We start from the raw sequence: 16,647 nt of genomic DNA, 5'->3' as shown, positions 1-16,647 counted from the left end.
GAGAAGAAGGGTGAAAGCCGGGTGGACAGTGGAGTGTGCAAAAGGGACTTGGTACAGACTGAGAGGCTAAGCCAGCCCTAAACGGCTCGCCGATCTGTTCTGGTCTGCTTGTGCAGTGCTGCCTGCATGGTGATTGAGATATTGAATGGGGAGGTTTCACACAGAAAACTAGATTTCTGGTTTCTCTTTAAAAAAGTACAAAATCTGGCCCAAATCCATTCATACATTGATTCTACAAACATTTATTGAGCATCTAGTCTGTGCCAAGTACTATTCTAGGCCCTAAGGAGACGACAGCAGGGAGAAAAATATCCTCAATGTCATGGGGTTTCCATTCTAGCGGGGAAGACAACCAATAAATAAATACATGTAGCAGGTGGTAAATGCCACACGGAAAAGAAAAGCCGAGCGAGGGGAGTGACAGTAACTAGGGGGCGCTATTAGATGCAAGGCAGTCGGGGTGGGTCTCCTAGCTCCTGCACGGTAACATCCGGGTCAAGTTGGGGGGTGCTTCCCCGTCATGCAGGGCATGATCTCTAGTTTGCCACAGGCCCCACTACTCTCTATTGAACCTCCTCCTGGCCTACAGTTGTTGGCGAAAGGGCAAGAGCTGAGATGGCAGGAGGGAGACAACAAGAACAGACAGGGCCAAGAGAGAGCCTCTAAAAGAGGGTGGCATCTGGGAAGGGCTTGTAAAATGGCCCAGACTGCTGCCATGGAGACTCTGCTTGATTCTTCAAATCTGTGTAGCCTCTTAGAACAAAGGAAGCATCTGTCCTTTCTCCGGTGAGTAGGCGCTGTGGGTTTGCTTCTGGAAGGACCAGGCTCTCATGGGAGGAGGAGAGCGCAGAGGAGGGAAAGGAGGATCCACACGTCTGTTCCGTGGGTGGCAGGCACTGAAGGGGTATGCCCATGACCCACAGCCCCAGATGCTCCTGTGGAAGTTTCTAAGAAATGCCCAAGGCTGAACCCGAGCTCACGGAGGCCTGAGCACAGCCCGTCACCTCCTGCTTCCTGCTCCTGCGCCAGCCTGCCTCCACCTCCACTGTCCCCTCTCAGGGAGGAGCCGCAGCCCCCAGCACACATGGGCTCCCCATAGTCTCAGGGACCCGACACTGCATCACCAGCCCTCCATGAACCACACTGTCTGCAGGTGGCTCCCGGGGCCTCCTTTATTCGTGCCCGTTAACCAGCCACGCGTGCCAGACCTGATGGCTGAGGTGGGGGCAGCGGCGTGCCCCTAAAAGGTCAGAGAGGGCTGGAGGACCCCAAGACTCACAGCCTGTCCTTGATGGAGAAAGTGTCCTTGGACCCTGGTAGATGTCCGCCAAGTAGGAATCTCAGCCGTGGGCAGTGCCCTGAGCTGTTGGACACGATGTCGGGCCCCAACGGTGGGGGTCCTGTTGGGTCTGTGGAATACATTACAAATCCTGTCCTCTGAAAGTGGAGGACAGAAGTATTTCAGCAAGCCCCCCATGCATAGGAATCAGCCACCCTCTGGGACGTGGTTTTTAGACCCAAACCTCAGGCTGCTCAGCCAAGACGAAGCTCAGAGAGCGCCCCTGGCCTGGCACCGTTCATCGCCTCCAAGTAAGGTTAGTAACCTCAAGGGCAGGGGCTCGTCTCCCTGGGGCCTCAGAGGCTGGCCTGCACTTTCTGCATTTCCCTTAGGAAGTGGGGAGAGTTAGGACCCCTCTGAGGAGGTGCAACTGGAGAGTCCTGACAAGATTCTCTTGCTGCCAAAAGAAATCTCTCTCTAGCAGAAGCAGCCTAACACTCCTGCAATGCAGGCTTCTTCACCTTCCCTGTGAATGGGCCCTCTGGAAGTCCCGTGAAGTCAAGATCTAATGTCAGAGTAATGTTTCTAAATGCATAAAGAAAAAAGAGGACTCTAAAAAGTCCTATTGAAACAGTTACCAAAACATGTGTTAGAAAATTATAATACAGGAAGGTTTGTGCTTCTTATTAATGTTCTATATAAAAGATTTGGAGGGTGGCCTAAGAAACAGCATAATTATGAGGAAGTGATGAGTAGAAGTGGTATTTTGAGATATTTGCAACAATTGGAATGTGATATGAAAATGATCTGATTTCTATTACTGTGATTCTTCACCTGCATTCATACTAAAGGAAATAAGTTGGTGAGGGTTAGTGTAACTAAAGATGCAACAATAGAATGCTTTCATACTCTTGAAACAATACTCAATTTACAAATCCTCCCATAACCCACTGGCTCAAATTCTCACTAAAGTGTAAATGGTTGTCCCAGGCCCTTTCCTCAGAGTAGATAGTGCAGTGGTGATAGTGGGACCAAACACAAGGGCACTGAGCGCTAGGAATCAAATACAGGGAAAAGACATGCCACGAAAATGGGGAACCAACACAGGCAGGATAAGACCCTGTTAGCAAAGTGAATTTCCTCCATGTCACGTATGACTGGGCTGTAAGGAACTGTCATCGACAATTTTTCTGCTTCCTGGATGTCTGGCCCTGTGCTTTCCAGAATCAACAAGCAGGTTTGGCCCTTTAATTTCTTTGAGGCTTCCCCTGATTGCTCATTAAAAGTAACCATTGGGTCCTAGTGAATTGATTGACTTCGCCCCAGTCCTCCAAGGACCCTACAGATCAAAAGGTGTCTAGCAAAGTGCTTTTAAAAATGCTGACACCAGTCCTAGCTGCTGAGGGCTGGGCGCCGGGCCCCTGCTCCAGGGGGATGCTGACTCACAGAGCAAAACCAATGTGAGGGACACAGCAGAAGGCTCCTGAATTTAGGTGGTTGTTTGTTTTCTGTATGTCTATAGAGACATGTGAAATGGGATAGTCATTCCCTTTTCAAAACAAGAATACGGAATGTAAAACTCTGTTCAATAAATACAACAAAGATGAAAAAGACATCAATTCCGCAGAGGGGAAGAGAAAAACCAGGTCGATAGAGAAAGGAGGGTAGAAGAGATAAGCAAGCACACCAGAGGGGGAAATGGGCAGGAAGGCAGTATAGAGAGGGAAACCCCAATACTCACCAAACCTTCAAAGGAAAGCTTGTCTCACTTACTAATCCTGCCCTGCCTGGAAAATAAACCACCCAGCAGATCAAAAGTGTGGATAAACACTGTAGCATTTGTTATTCAGAAAGCATTCGCATTTCTATCTAAGGTCTGAAGCCTCTGTTCCTCATTTATTCAAGAAGAAAATCTCCTACTCCCTGTTCCTGAAAACAGCAAGCGTCAAATTTCATTTCTCAGAGACCAAATTCTACAGTTCTAGAGTAACATCTCTCATGTGGCCTTTAGGCCCATTGTGCCTAAAGATGTTTCAAGTCCTGTTGCGTTTTCGCACCCATAGGCATAAGTGACACCTGGTGTCGGTGTTGCCCTCCAGGTGGACGAACTAAGGCAGGGGCAGGTGGACCTGTGGGGCAGGTGGAGTTAGCAGGTCCTGCTGAGCCTGTGAGAGACAGGCCAACTCAGAAGCCTTGGAGCAGAGTCCCTGGGGGTGGGGGGGCCACAGGATCCAGCAAACAGGAAGTAGGGGCTTCTCCCTGTGTTCCTTTACCCACAGCCCACCATCAGGGCCTTGGGACAATGTCATTCAGGGCCTGTCCCTGGGACACCCTCTGTTGTCAAGGATCAGCAAGCACCTTCAAACACCTTTATCCTACCCAGCAGCCTCAGTGAGCTGAGGACGGGCAGACAGACAGGCTAGTTCGCATGAAACTTTGGAATCCTCTGAAAATAAAGACGTGCAGACAACTTCAGGACGGGATTTGTTCCCTAAATGCCTGACCCAGCCTGACTACCAAGAGTGATATTGGCAAGGAAGGAAGAAGGATACAAGTTGCCTCGGATTTAGGCCATCCTTGTTTCCAAATGATTGAACGATGGGAGAGACAGAGGGTGTGGGTTGAAGGGTTAAAAGCCCACAAACATCCATCCAGCTCTGCCCCAGGGGCTGTGGATGTAAAGATGTGTAAGGGAGTCAGGCCCGTGGAGCCCACAGTCAGCAACTGGGGTCATTAACATCCACTTCCACGCACGGGAGTGCCCACTTCCAGGAAGACAAGGCACCGAGTGTCGGTTCTCTACTCATCATAAGCACCTGGCAAGCTGGGTTTGACTATATTCCAATTTCACAGCTGTGAAAACTGAGGCGGCCACAGGCAGACCATGAAGACCCGGGTCTCCCTGCGTGAGCGCTTTCCACTCGGGGGACTGAATTACTGTACACACCAAGAGGGAGAGGAGGGCCCTCAGGGATGGGCATTTCCAGGAGCATTGCAGGGTAACGGATTTAGGGGCGGGGGAGAGATGGCGGGGCCATTGACTTCAAAGAGCAGAGATGACCTGGGATGGGGAGAGCACAGGCTGGCCAGACCTGAGGCCCCTGCACCCGGCTTATATGTTGCAGCATGCTTTCCCTATTCGGTCTGCCCAGCGCCACTGCCCCCTTCTCTTGGAGAGTTCCCCCTGTGGTGAAGGGCGAGGCTCCCAGTCCCAAGAGAGACCCATGACCCAGGCGGAGCCAATCAGACAAGACCTCACCCTCTGACTGAAATAACTGAATCCAAAAATGGGCAAAGACGTCAACCATCAATCAGAGTCCTTTTCTGAGATTTGTGGAAGCGGAGCTGCTTCAGGACTCTACCATGTTGAGGTCTGGAACAACCAATGGTCATATTTCCTGCCATCTGGAGCCTGCCTGCCATGGAAGAGAGTGAAGCCAGCCCACAGACCAGCAGAGATGAGAGACAGGCAGAGGGAGCTCCAAGAACATCTTAGATCCCTGGATCAGGCTTCCTGAGGCCAGCGATGCCCTCGCTTCCCATGGTCCAGTTGGATGAGCCAAGAAATTCCCCTTATCCTTAAACTAGTGGGGTTGGACTTCTAAAACCAGTGACCAAGGAGCTCTGGCCGACGCACAGGCACGACTTCCCATGTGGAGAGCACAAAGAGATGTGTCCTGCATGAGTAGGACAGAGTCATCTCAGTGGCCACAGATGCCTCACGATGTTCTGGGACGTGCATGGGCCAACATGCCAAGGAGAGACAGACTGTGCTGGAGCAAGCAGCGGAGGGACCAGCGGGGTCTCCACACACAGGACAGACGGGAGGCTGACTTTTCAGATGGGAACTGCACGCCTTTCAGCTGTTTTAATTTTTGAACAGTGTATATTCCAAATAATAATAGTAACACAAAACTCTGTGGAAAAGATAGCATTTTCATTATAGAGATCAACGGTTAAAAAATAATCATGGGTTTTTTAAAAACCTACAGTAGACCCCACTGCACTGTGTTGGCCTCTGAAAAACCAACAAAGCATTTGACAAACATAACCCGTGTCACGCCCTGATTCAACAAGGGCTGCATGACACCGCCTTGTTCCGTGGGCACACGCGCTGTGTGTCGGGGCAGGAAGTTCTCCTCTTAATCTCGTCACAGTCCACCCACTGTGCAGGGCCAGCCCGGGTGCCAATCTCACAGGGCACGAAGGCTGTTGGGATTCAGCCGCTGGCTTCCACCCTGGCGCCATGAGGCACCCACTTTTCTACTTGTTGGGGTTCCATCAGGTCAACAGCCCCGTGGGCCCCTGTACCAAGAGCCCTTCAGCAAGCTGGACTCCACAGCTCCTTTCCGCTCTGTTCATTAAAACCGCCACCGCCTCGGCTGGGCTGAGCCAGGGTGCCCACAGCTGGGCCACGCTCCCTTTGCTGTGAGCTGGATTCTGAGAGGCAGCTGGGTCATCGGCGGCACTTCCAGCACCGGCTCATCACGGCACACACTCCCCACGGTAACGCTCAGGCCTCTTTTTGGAAACCCTCTTTTCTCCCTGCTGAAAACTATCCAGAAGATGTCTATCCGACTCAATCAATTAACAGGCTCTCATTACACACCTTTCCCAAAGTTCAAACATCCATAATGAGAAGCTGTTAAAAGCGGAGAGTTGACCTTGTGTTTCCCTGAGACACGTGCTAAATTAGGTTAAACATTTAGCTTGAAGGAAAAAGGCAAGCCACACTTACCCAGAAGGAGAAAAGGTCAGAAGGCCACCCTGCTGTGAGCCTGACACAAAGCCTTGGGATGCAGAGGCTGTGGTTTCCAGGGAATGGGCACCCGCCTGCGTGTGGCACCCCGAACATTCTCGCTGCTTTATACTCACGCTCCATGAGCGCGGGCTAAGGGGACTTGCGCTCTCCTCGTTAAAGGAAAGAACACTGGCAGCATTAAAATAAAATGCCCTGTGATTTGCAAAATCCTAACGGTGACCAGCAGGCTGAAACAACCTGGCACAAGGCGGAGAGAGGATGGGGAGCTCCTGAAAGATAAAGGCTTAGCAGGCCCGTATGGATGCCGAGATTTTGTTTGTTTTGCTGACTTCCACCAAGCGGGATTTGTTCCCTCCTTGCCTTCATTCCCAATTCTGTATTTTGCAGCTATCACTTGATGGTGATTTGGAAGCCCAGCAGATTTAATTCAGGGCCATGTTGTCCCCTAAAATATCATGTTGTCCAACTCAGCGCAGAAACTGGGAGGCCCTGGGATCGGCAGGGTTTATGAGGTCAACAAGCTAACGTGCTATCAAGGAGAACCTCGGTTTCTGACACTTGAGGCCAGAACTCACAAAAGAAAAGAAATTATTTCCTAAGCTTCAGTGCACCTGATTTGGAGGGAATATGGAAGGTTGAGAAGCAAAATTTCTTAATCCTAGGATTCCAGGCCTGTGAAAGAAAGCTGGGCTAGAAAGGTGAGATTCTTGTGTTCTTACTAACTGTAAAAGCATCTAGTATGACAGCCCATAATTGCATAGACGTGGCCATTCCATAGGGCAAATTATGTCCATTAAAGGGAACTATTATCAAAACATAGCACAGCACAGTTATCAACTACACGCCTACAATCCTGGCTCCGGACTCCAGCATTCAAAGGGGTTATCTGAGCATGGGGAAAATCTCTTGTTAGGGGGAGCCAGAGGGAGTTCCAGAATTCCAGACCCACCGTGAACAGTACCATATCAAAAACACAACACCATATGGAGAAATCACGGGCATCACTTAGTTGGTCAAGTCTAACAGCGTCATCTGATGTTACTCATTACACACACACCTCCGCCCTCTCTCAAAGCAAACAGGACTCTCCCCGGTTACTCACCGAGACCACCCTGACAAACGTCTGTGCGCGTGGCTCCACCAACGATGAACTGAGGGCTGGAACACAATTCCTGAAAGCAATTGGGGACAAAACACGAGTCACAAGATGATGCAGCGATGGTGGCCGCAAGGGTAAAGGAACTTTACAGTCATTGAATTCACACCTGGAAGAAACCCGGGAGATCATCTCCGGTGCATAGCTCATTTTATTGCTGGGGACCCTGAAGCCCAGAGAAGGGGGGAGTCCTGCCCACAGTCACACAGCCAGGGGGTGGCAGAGCAGGAGTTGGAGCCCACAGCCCCGAAGAGAGCAGTAATTTTAAGACTATACATACTGTGTGGGTGCGTGGGTGTGAGAAGGTGGGGGCGGGGGGTGTGGAGAAAGGCAAAGGCTGAGATAATAATGTGGTGGAATATGATCTCACCCATTCGGACAACACCCTTGTTTACAGACAGAAGATTAGAATAATGGTTAGCACTCTAAAAAATGCTGCTTACTCTGTGGACACTCACTAAATACTCGAGTAAGTGATGATGCTCCACGTGCTGGTGGAGACACCGAGGTGTCAGGAAGTGCCATGTGCAGAAAGAGCTCATCTCTGGGATGCTCACCTTCTGATCTGTGCTCCCTCCGCTCCCCTGCCTCAAAGTGCCCTCTGCCCACAGGCCACCTCATGGTCCCAGAGCTCTACGGGGCACAGTGAGGCATTCCCAGATATTCCTTCTTTGCTTACCCAGCAAGGATTTATTGGGTGCCCATTCTAGACACAGTGCTCATTGCTCCACAGCAGGCAGAAGAAAGAGGGGAGCATGGTGAAATGAAGAAAGGAAAGTGCGTGGTTCTTGGCCTCAAAGTGCTTTCAGTCTATGCGGGAAACCAAGACGGACATTCATGAGAAAATCAGACAAAAGATCTAGTGCGTGAGGATGGAATGTGGACCACATATGCAAAGGGAGACAAATGAGAACTACCCAACAGGGATGATGTACGGGAGAGTTAGAGGGGAGAGGGGAGCTGTGCATTAGAAAGGCAGTGTTTAGCAGCAGGCAATGGATTGGTTCCCGAAGGAGGGGTGGCTCTGCCCAGCCACTGGGCCAACAGTTAGCGGGAAGGGTGGGACCTCAAGGGACAAAAACAGAGGTGAGCCCACATTTCACCAGAGGCATCCTGGGTGGTGCTATACCAAGGACTGTCTGACCATAAAGAGCGAGAAGCATTTCCACCTTGCTCTGTAGAGATGAAGAAACGGTGGCTCAAAGAACACAAGCTGAAGGCGGACATGGGGCTGTGAACTGGGATTCTGCGGTTGTGCTGTGTGACTGGAGCCTTCCAAGCGGCAGCCCTACAACCCTAAATAAAGCTGCAGCTCCCGCCTAAACGGGAGGGAACGACGCCTTCGGGCTGGCATTTTTTTTTCTTCCAAGTATTAAAAAAATTCGTTAACTTGTTTCTTATTGGAAAAGTAATACATGCACAAGAGTAAAAAATTATCTAACAGTAAATAATGCCGTAAAACAAAAAATTGCTTCCACTTCAGATTCCTCACTGTTAACATTTCTCTTTTTTTTATAAAGAGCTTGGTACTCTAATCTCTTCCTAGTGAGTCTTTTTTTTTTTTTCAAGCTTTTTTTGGCAAGGAAGAGTGGCCCTGAACTAACATCTGTTGCCAGTCTTCCTCTATTTTTTTTCTCCCCAGTACATAGTTGTATATCCTAGTGGTAGGTCATTCTAGTTCCTCGATGTGGAACGCCGCCTCAACACGGCCTGATGAGGGGTGCCATGTCCGCACCCAGGATCCAAACCGGCAAACCCTGGGCCGCCGAAGTGGAGCACATGAGCTTAACCACTCAGCCACAGGGCTGGCCACTATTAACATTTATGTGTCCTTCCAGAAACTGTCTTTGGATATGAAAGCACGTTTACATACATGTCCATTTTTTATCACATTTCTCTTGTGCATCTTTTCTCAGCACCTGCAGAGCTTTATAATTTCATGATAAGTACCACGAGTTATTTAGCCAGTCCTCCAGGGATGGCTCTTTAGTTCTATTTGTCCATTTGTTTCAGTCTTTTGCAATCTCTAGTGGCAAAGAGAGAAGCATCATTAGCCGAACTAGGTGTTCTAAAAGTGGGCAGCTGGGGCCGGCCCTGTGGCCTAGTGGTTAAGTCCGATGCACTCCACCTCGGTGTCCCGAGTTCAGTTCCCGGGTGCAGACCTACAACACCCGGCGGTGGCCATGCTGTGAAAGCATCCCACATACAAAACAGAGGGAGATTGGCACAGACGTTAGCTCAGGGCGAATCTTCGTCAGCAACAACAACAACAAAAAATGTGGGCAGCTGCAAATTCTAATCCCAGGCGCTCCCGGTCTCCAGCCTGTCATCTCTTGGTGAACAAAAGGTGGAGAGATATGAAAAATTAATAAATAAAAAGGGATGGACAAAAAATACATTAATTTAAATTTTGTTTTAAAAAAGGAAGAGGTAGCAGATCCAACCTGGTGGCATAGTTGTTGAGTTCACGAGCTCCACTTCAGCAGCCCTGGGTTCATGGGTTAGGATCCTGGGTGTGGACCTACACATCACTCATCAAGCCATATTGTAGGGACGTCCCACATACAAAATAGAGGAAGATTGCCAGAGATGTTAGTTCAGCGACATCTTCCTCAGCAAAAAGAGGAGGATTGGCAACAGATGTTAGCTCAGGGCCAATCTTCCTCACCAAAAAAACGAATAGCTTGCATCATTGAGAAGGAAGGGAAGAGGGCACACCCTACAGAAGTTTGGCGGAATCTCTCTCCTCAAAAACCCTCTTGAATGGTCCCCTGATGCCCATCGCCCATTCACCCATCGGTCTCCTGAAGTCTGGCCTCTACGTCCACAGCTCCATGAAACTCCTGCCACCTGAGTCCCCAGTATCAGAGACCGAGCACTGCTCTATGCCAGTCTGACTGCTCCCTAACATTCGAGACTACTGCCTAGGCCCTCCTTCTGAAAACTCTCCTCTCTTGGCTTCTGTATCTTTACTTGTTCTGGACTTTCTCCTCACTTCTCTAAACACTCTTTCTCAGTCTCCTTCAAGGGTTCCTCTGCCATCCCTAAGAACCAGGGAACCTCTGGGCCCAGGCCTTAACCCCTTGCAATGATGCCATTCCATACAGCAGGAACATGCCCCAAGCATTCTCTCTTGGTGACATCACGCAAACCCGTGGCTTCAGCTCCTAACTACAGAGTATGACGATGCTTCCAAAATCACCCCCCTGAGCTGTGGATTCAATTACCTGTGTCACACTGTTCACAGGATATAAGCTCATTAGACTCGTGTCTGACAGGTCTACCAAGTGCTGCTAAAACGTTGAGATTGGTCTGGAAGACAGAGTGGCTCGCAAAGGCTAGAGACAATTTCAAGTGTTATAACCAGAATGGTGCTAAGTGGTCTATAGATAGATGGAATGTTCATTTTGATACATGTTCTTTATTAGCATAATTCAAAAGGCAACCCCCCTCCAAAGAAAAAACCACCAAGCAATGCCAAGACTGAAATGTCGTATGACTCTTTCAGGGGCCACAAAGAGTCCTCAGTTTTGCAAGGAGATTGCACCTCAGCATTATGCCTGAAGAAATTCCCGAAGTCTTCTCTCCCTTGCCAGCTCTCCACTGGAACATAGACCAGCGATACAAAGGACTTTGGCAGCCAAAGAGGTTTCGAAGAGGCAGGCTCCCACCTCCCACACTCGGGACACTATTTTTTTCTTCCTTATTAACAACCACATCTCTTTAATAATAATGTTTACTGTTACTCAGGTAAGGATTTCAAAACAGTCCATACACACAAATTACTGGACTCATTTCAGCCTCCGATGAATGGGCACAAGAGAAACACGGCATCAGTTAAGAATCCAAGGTAGGAAGTGACTTCAACTGCACATTCAGTGACAACGGCAACGTGGAAACATTGCTCTCAGGGCATCAGCCCATATCTAACAGTCTGTTTGGCATTGCAGGAGCTCTGGCTGCACACTTTCAAGAAACCCAGTGACACCGCCATCTTCATCGTCATCACCGTCGTTGATGCCCACATTACTTAGGCCAGCACTCCCATCCCTCTAGGATCTGGCCCCATTTGACGTTTGCAGCCTCATCTCTGTTCCCCACAATGTTCTCTCTCCCTTAATGACAATGGGCCACTGCCTTCCTCTGCATACGCTTGCTCTGAATACACTCCCGCAAGCTTCCACAGTCTTTGCTCACACCTGTGCCCTCGTGGCCTCTATCATGACCCTCTTCTTTCACCAAGTGCAGCTCGAACGTCTGCAGTAATGAACCTACTCCAACTCCACGGTCAAATTGAACTCCATCTTGCCCTGAACTCCCATACATTTTGTTCATATTTATATTTCACTCTCCGGACATTCTGTCTTATGATAACAGCTCACTACAGTATTGAGCATTTATTATGTGCCAGGCACTGCACTCGACCCATTCTCTCATTCAAGCTTCCCAACAACCCAATGAGGTAGGTAACATTATTATTCCCATTTTATAGATGAGGAAACTGAGGCCTGGGGAGATACTTACCCACGGCCACACAGGGGGTAAATGCCAGAGAGGGAACCAGAATCCTGACCCACCTGACGCCTAGGCCCAAGCTCTTAGCCACTTGGCTGCCTGTCATTTGTCCACCTGTCTCTCTTGACTACCTAATGCTCCGTGGAGACTCCGCACTAGCACCTGCATGTGACCTGCACTCAGTAAGTCAAGGCTGAATTGGAAAGTCCAAAGTCATGAATCCAAGAGGCAGCAGCTGGAAAACGAGTGGAAGCCCCAAACTGGGGCCTCTTCCCCTCATCCTGATCCTACTCCCAACAACTCAACCCTCAACGTTTCTCTTAACCTGGGTTGGCTGCTCCATGAGTCCTTACTATGCACTTGACATTGCCTCACTTCCCTCTCTGTGTTTCTCCTTATGATCAATAAACTGCTTAATTGCCAAAAATTGGGCAGAGACAAATATCACTGACTGGCTGGCACTAGGGCCCACGCACAGTGGCCATCCTTTAAACCACAGAGGCCTGGGCTGGGCATGGACCCAGGATGGTGGGGAAGCCGGGAAGTGAGAATGCAGAGAAGCAGCAGCTAAGAGCCCCCGCTGACCTCACACGGCCAGCTATCTTGTTTGTGATAAGATTGTTGCTCTTCCACAATGCTAGTGGAAAAAAATTCCTTAGCATCTGAATAGCCAAAAGTTTATCCTGAGAACCCCAGCTTGACCTTGAGATCTTCAATCGGGGCAAATTTGTCTTCCAAACCTTGGGACAAGGGCCCAAGCAAAATTTTCACTTGGCAGCTTAAAAACAGGCAGAAACGGGGGCCAGCCCCATGGCCTAGTGGTTAAGTTTGGCACACTCCACTTTGGTGGCCCGGGTTCAGTTCCTGGGTGTGGACCTACACCACTCATCAGCAGCCATGCTGTGGCGGCAACCCACATACAAAATAGAGGAAGATTGGCACAGATGTTAGCCCAGGGCAAATCTTCCTCAGTAGAAAAAGGAAAAAAAGCAGACAGAAACACTCAGCAGGGGCAGGATGTCAAATTTTATGATTTCAGAAAACAGCTAAGTACCAAGATTTATTTAGTATTGAGAGGGCAAAAACATGTATATGTATATAGTTAGCCCATCCCATCTCCTTTCTCCACAAAGGCAGGTAAAAATTAACATCTTTGTGGGAACCAGGATCATAAGAGGCACATTTGGGCAGTTGGCGTACAGCCCCTAAGACTAAGGAAGTAAGGAGCCACCCTCAAAAGGAGTAAGTGAAACAAGAAAGCAAAGAGTCCAATTTAAAAAAGGGCAAAGGACTTGAATAGGCATTTCTCCAAAGAAGATGCACAGATGGCCAAGAAATACATGAAAAGATGCTCAACATCACCAGTCATTAGGGAAACGCAAGTCAAAACCACAACGAGATACCACCTCACACCCATTAGGATGGCCACTATGAAAAAACAGAAAATAACAAATGTTGGCAAGGATGTGGAGAAATTGGAAGGCTTGTGCACTGTTGGTGGGAATGTAAAACGGTACAGTGGCTATGGAAAACAGTATGTTGGTTCCTCACAAAATCGAAAGTAGGGGCCCGCCCTGTGGTGGAGTTGTTAAGTTTGCACACTCCGCTTTGGCGGCCCAGGGTTTCACCAGTTCAGATCTTGGGTGTGGACATGGCATGGCTCATCAAGCCATGCTGAGACAGCATCCCACATAGCACAACCAGAAGGACCCACAACAAAAATATGCAACTATGTACTGGGGGGCTTTGGGGAGAAAAAGGAAAAATACAATCTTTAAAAAAATAAATAAATAAATCGAAAATAGAATTACCATATGATCTGGCAATTCCACTTCTGGGTACATACGCAAAAGAATTGAGAGTGGGGTCTCAAAGAGATATTTGTCCACCTGTATTCACAGAAGCATGATTCACAATAGCCAAAAGTAGAAGCAACTCAAGTGTCCACTGATGGATGAATGGATTTTAAAAAATAAGCAATGGAATATTATTCAGCCTTAAAAAGGAAGGAAATACTGTTACATGTTACAACATGGATGAATCTTGAGGACATCATGCTAAGTGGAATAAGCCAGTCACAAAAGGACAAACACGGTATGATTCTACTCATAGGAGTTTCCGCCTAGAGTGGTCAAACTCATAGACACAGAAAGTAGAGTGGTGGCTGCCAGGGGCTGGAGGAAGGAAGAATGGGGAGTTAGTGTTGAAGGAGTACGGAGGTTCAGTTCAGGAAGATGAAAAACGTTTTGGCGATGGTTGGTGGCAAGAGTTGCACAGCAATGTAAATGCTCTTAGCATCACCGAACCGTACCCTTGAAAATGGTTAACGGTAAATTTTATGTTCAGTGTATTCTACCACAATTAGAAAGGAAGGAAGAGAGAAAGGAGGGGAGAGGGAGGGAGGGGAGGGAAGAAAGCAGCGCGTGAACTCAGCGATGCGCCTCATTTCTGGACACCCCAACCATCCTGCAGACCATGAGCGGCTCTTGGGAGAAAGCAGTGCCGTGCTTAGCAACAGGCTGACTTTCCCAGGTTCCAAGGCACGTCCCTGACAGAAACAGAATCAGGGTCATCACCACCTCAGGAGTCTACTTAATAATCTGTAAGATCTTAGAGGATAAAACTGTGTCCTGTGACAAACCTCGCGACGTGTGAGCACGAGCCTGGCCAAAGGCAGCCGAGTGATAATTCCTAATTGATGATGGAGGATGGGGAGGGTGAATTTTGACAAGCATTATTTATTCATCTGAAAACCCCAAATTATGGGAATACCTCAATTCCACATTAATCAGCTTCTACTACCTTATCCTCTGGATTTTACTGCATCTCCTTTCAAATAAAGGAGAAAAAAAGAGGCAAAGGTTAACTGACACCTGACTTTGGTCACAAAGTGAAATCTTCTCTTCCCCCTTTTCCATCCCCCACCCCCCCACACACCCAGCTCCCGCCCCCAAGCCGCTTGGGATCCTTCGGTTCCACCAGTGCATCCTCCTCCCTAAGTCTTCCCAAGGTTGGCTCCTAGCATCCCAGGTTCCCACGCCCATGGTCTACGCCTCTGTTGAGGACCTCCTTCACCCTGCTCAGGGTGTCAGTCCTTCACTCACGTGCCCATCTCCCCATACTCTCCACCAGAGCTGAGACCCCCGCTCCCGCCTCGGATTCTCCCCGACCACCTTCCCAAGCTGTACATAGCCAACGCCTGGCGCAAAACTGACGCCTGAGAAACTGTCTGTTGAAATGAAATGTGGCTATCCACTCTCGCAACTGGAATATAAAACCATGATTCCCAACCTTGATTTTGCCAACACCCCAGGGTGATCCGTACGGCGTGAAGAGGAGGACGGGAAGATGGGCCACGGTGGGCAGGAGGGAGGCAGGGCACAGGAGTCCTTCTCCGAGGTGGAAACTGCTGTGCAAAATTGACAGGACGAGAACAGAAGGCTTGAGAGAGCTGGAGCTAAAGGATGATTCTGACCATGTCCAAGGAATTATTCTCTCCTTGTCCTCCCTTTTCAGCCACTGCCAAGAAATAGGTACTATGACTTGATTTCCCCATCATGGTCTAGAAGACAGAAGGCGTCCCGGCCAAGGTGTTGTCTTATGAGAGCTTTTCTGTGCCAGACATGAAACAGAGCACTTCATATGATTGTTTCAATTCTCACAACCACTCTGCGTGAAGGAGGCTATGTCGCTTGATGGGGTCACATCGTAGTAGGTCATGGTCTAAACTTGGGAGGACAGTTCTCCATTCCCCGCCCCGGAGCTTTGGGTGGCATCAGTGACAGCACTCAGGAGCCCCCGACTTCCACCTGCATTCACAGACCCACAACCCCCACCTCTCTACTCCCCAGCCCTGATAGAACAATGACATTGCGTGACCTTAACCAACTCTGCACCTTTCGAGAACAACGTCCCAATTCACCCCACGACTGCTTACATCTAGCCTTGGTTGTTCCACAGTGCGCTGGCCCAGGGGGCCTCTGCAATAACTACCACATATTCTGTGCCTATTACGTGCCAGGCACTCTGCTCTGAGCTTTATCACTAGTCCTCATACCAACTCTGAAAAGTAAGGTGCCAGTAAGACCATTTCACAGACGAGAAAACTGAGGTTCACAGAGGTTACCTGTCCAAGGTCACACAGGCAGAGCCAGGATTCAGATCTAACTTGTCTGGTTCCGAGGCCCATGCGTGCTCTTCCCTCTTTACTCACAGCCTCTAAAAAGGCAGTGGGGGGTTGTTCTAGAATATGGGATCCAGGAACTTAGGATCCACAGCCGTAACTCCTCCCTCGACCACTCTGACCAGAAGCGAGGGCTCTCAGTCCTGGGTGAGCCTCCACAGCAAGCCCATCTCCTTACCGTGGGCCGCCTCCAGACAATGCCTTGAGTTTCGGGGGAGCCTGGGCCCAGGTCCTTGTAGCCCAAGGCTGATGGGCATGCTGGGAACTCTGGGTCCTTAAATAGGACGCCTGAGTCCAAGCACTGTTGCCTCAAGGTCTCAAAGTCCTGGCCCAAGTACTTCATGGCCTTCTGGTTGGAGCCAAGCCCTTCAGCTGCCGCCCGCCGCCTGGATACTCCGGCCGCCAGGGCTGCCATGGCAGTGGGCTCTGTGGGGTAGACAGGCGGGCAGAGCTGCTGAGTGCTCTGGGACCTGCCCCACTGGGAGGGAGCTATAAGGCAGCATGGAGGGAGGTGGAGCAGGTAAACATTTCACCCGAGGTCCCGCTCCCAAGAGAGACAGTGAGTCATGGCCAGGAGCAAATATGTGCTCAAGGTACAATGACTCTGCCCCACCTTCCCCTTCCGCCTTTCAGCAGATAATTCAGATGCTGAGAACCTCCCAGGCCATTACCCTAAGAAATCCATTAGGATCACAGCCATCCCCACCTCTTTGCAAGACCTGCCTGCCTCTCACGGGCCCCACTGGCTGAGA

The 16,647-nt window shown here is 49.5% G+C and overlaps 1 protein-coding gene across 1 annotated transcript in view; it reads right to left on the bottom strand.

Annotated features, from left to right (window-relative positions):
• Nucleotides 1–16,331, bottom strand: part of CAPN8 (calpain 8) — a 62,641-nt gene extending 46,310 nt beyond the window's left edge. Inside the window, exons 1-2 of the mRNA XM_046679763.1 lie at nt 16,074–16,331; nt 7,144–7,213 (exon numbers count right to left, since the gene is read on the bottom strand). Of these exons, the coding sequence (XP_046535719.1) occupies nt 7,144–7,213; nt 16,074–16,310 (307 nt within the window). The 5' untranslated portion in view covers nt 16,311–16,331. The remainder of the gene's footprint in view (nt 1–7,143; nt 7,214–16,073) is intronic.
• Between the last annotated feature and the right edge of the window lie 316 nt (nt 16,332–16,647).

This window comes from Equus quagga, chromosome 12 (genome assembly GCF_021613505.1).
Source record: "Equus quagga isolate Etosha38 chromosome 12, UCLA_HA_Equagga_1.0, whole genome shotgun sequence".
In the NCBI taxonomy this organism is placed as follows: Eukaryota; Metazoa; Chordata; class Mammalia; order Perissodactyla; family Equidae; genus Equus; species Equus quagga.
This window is presented reverse-complemented; position numbering and strand designations above follow the sequence as displayed.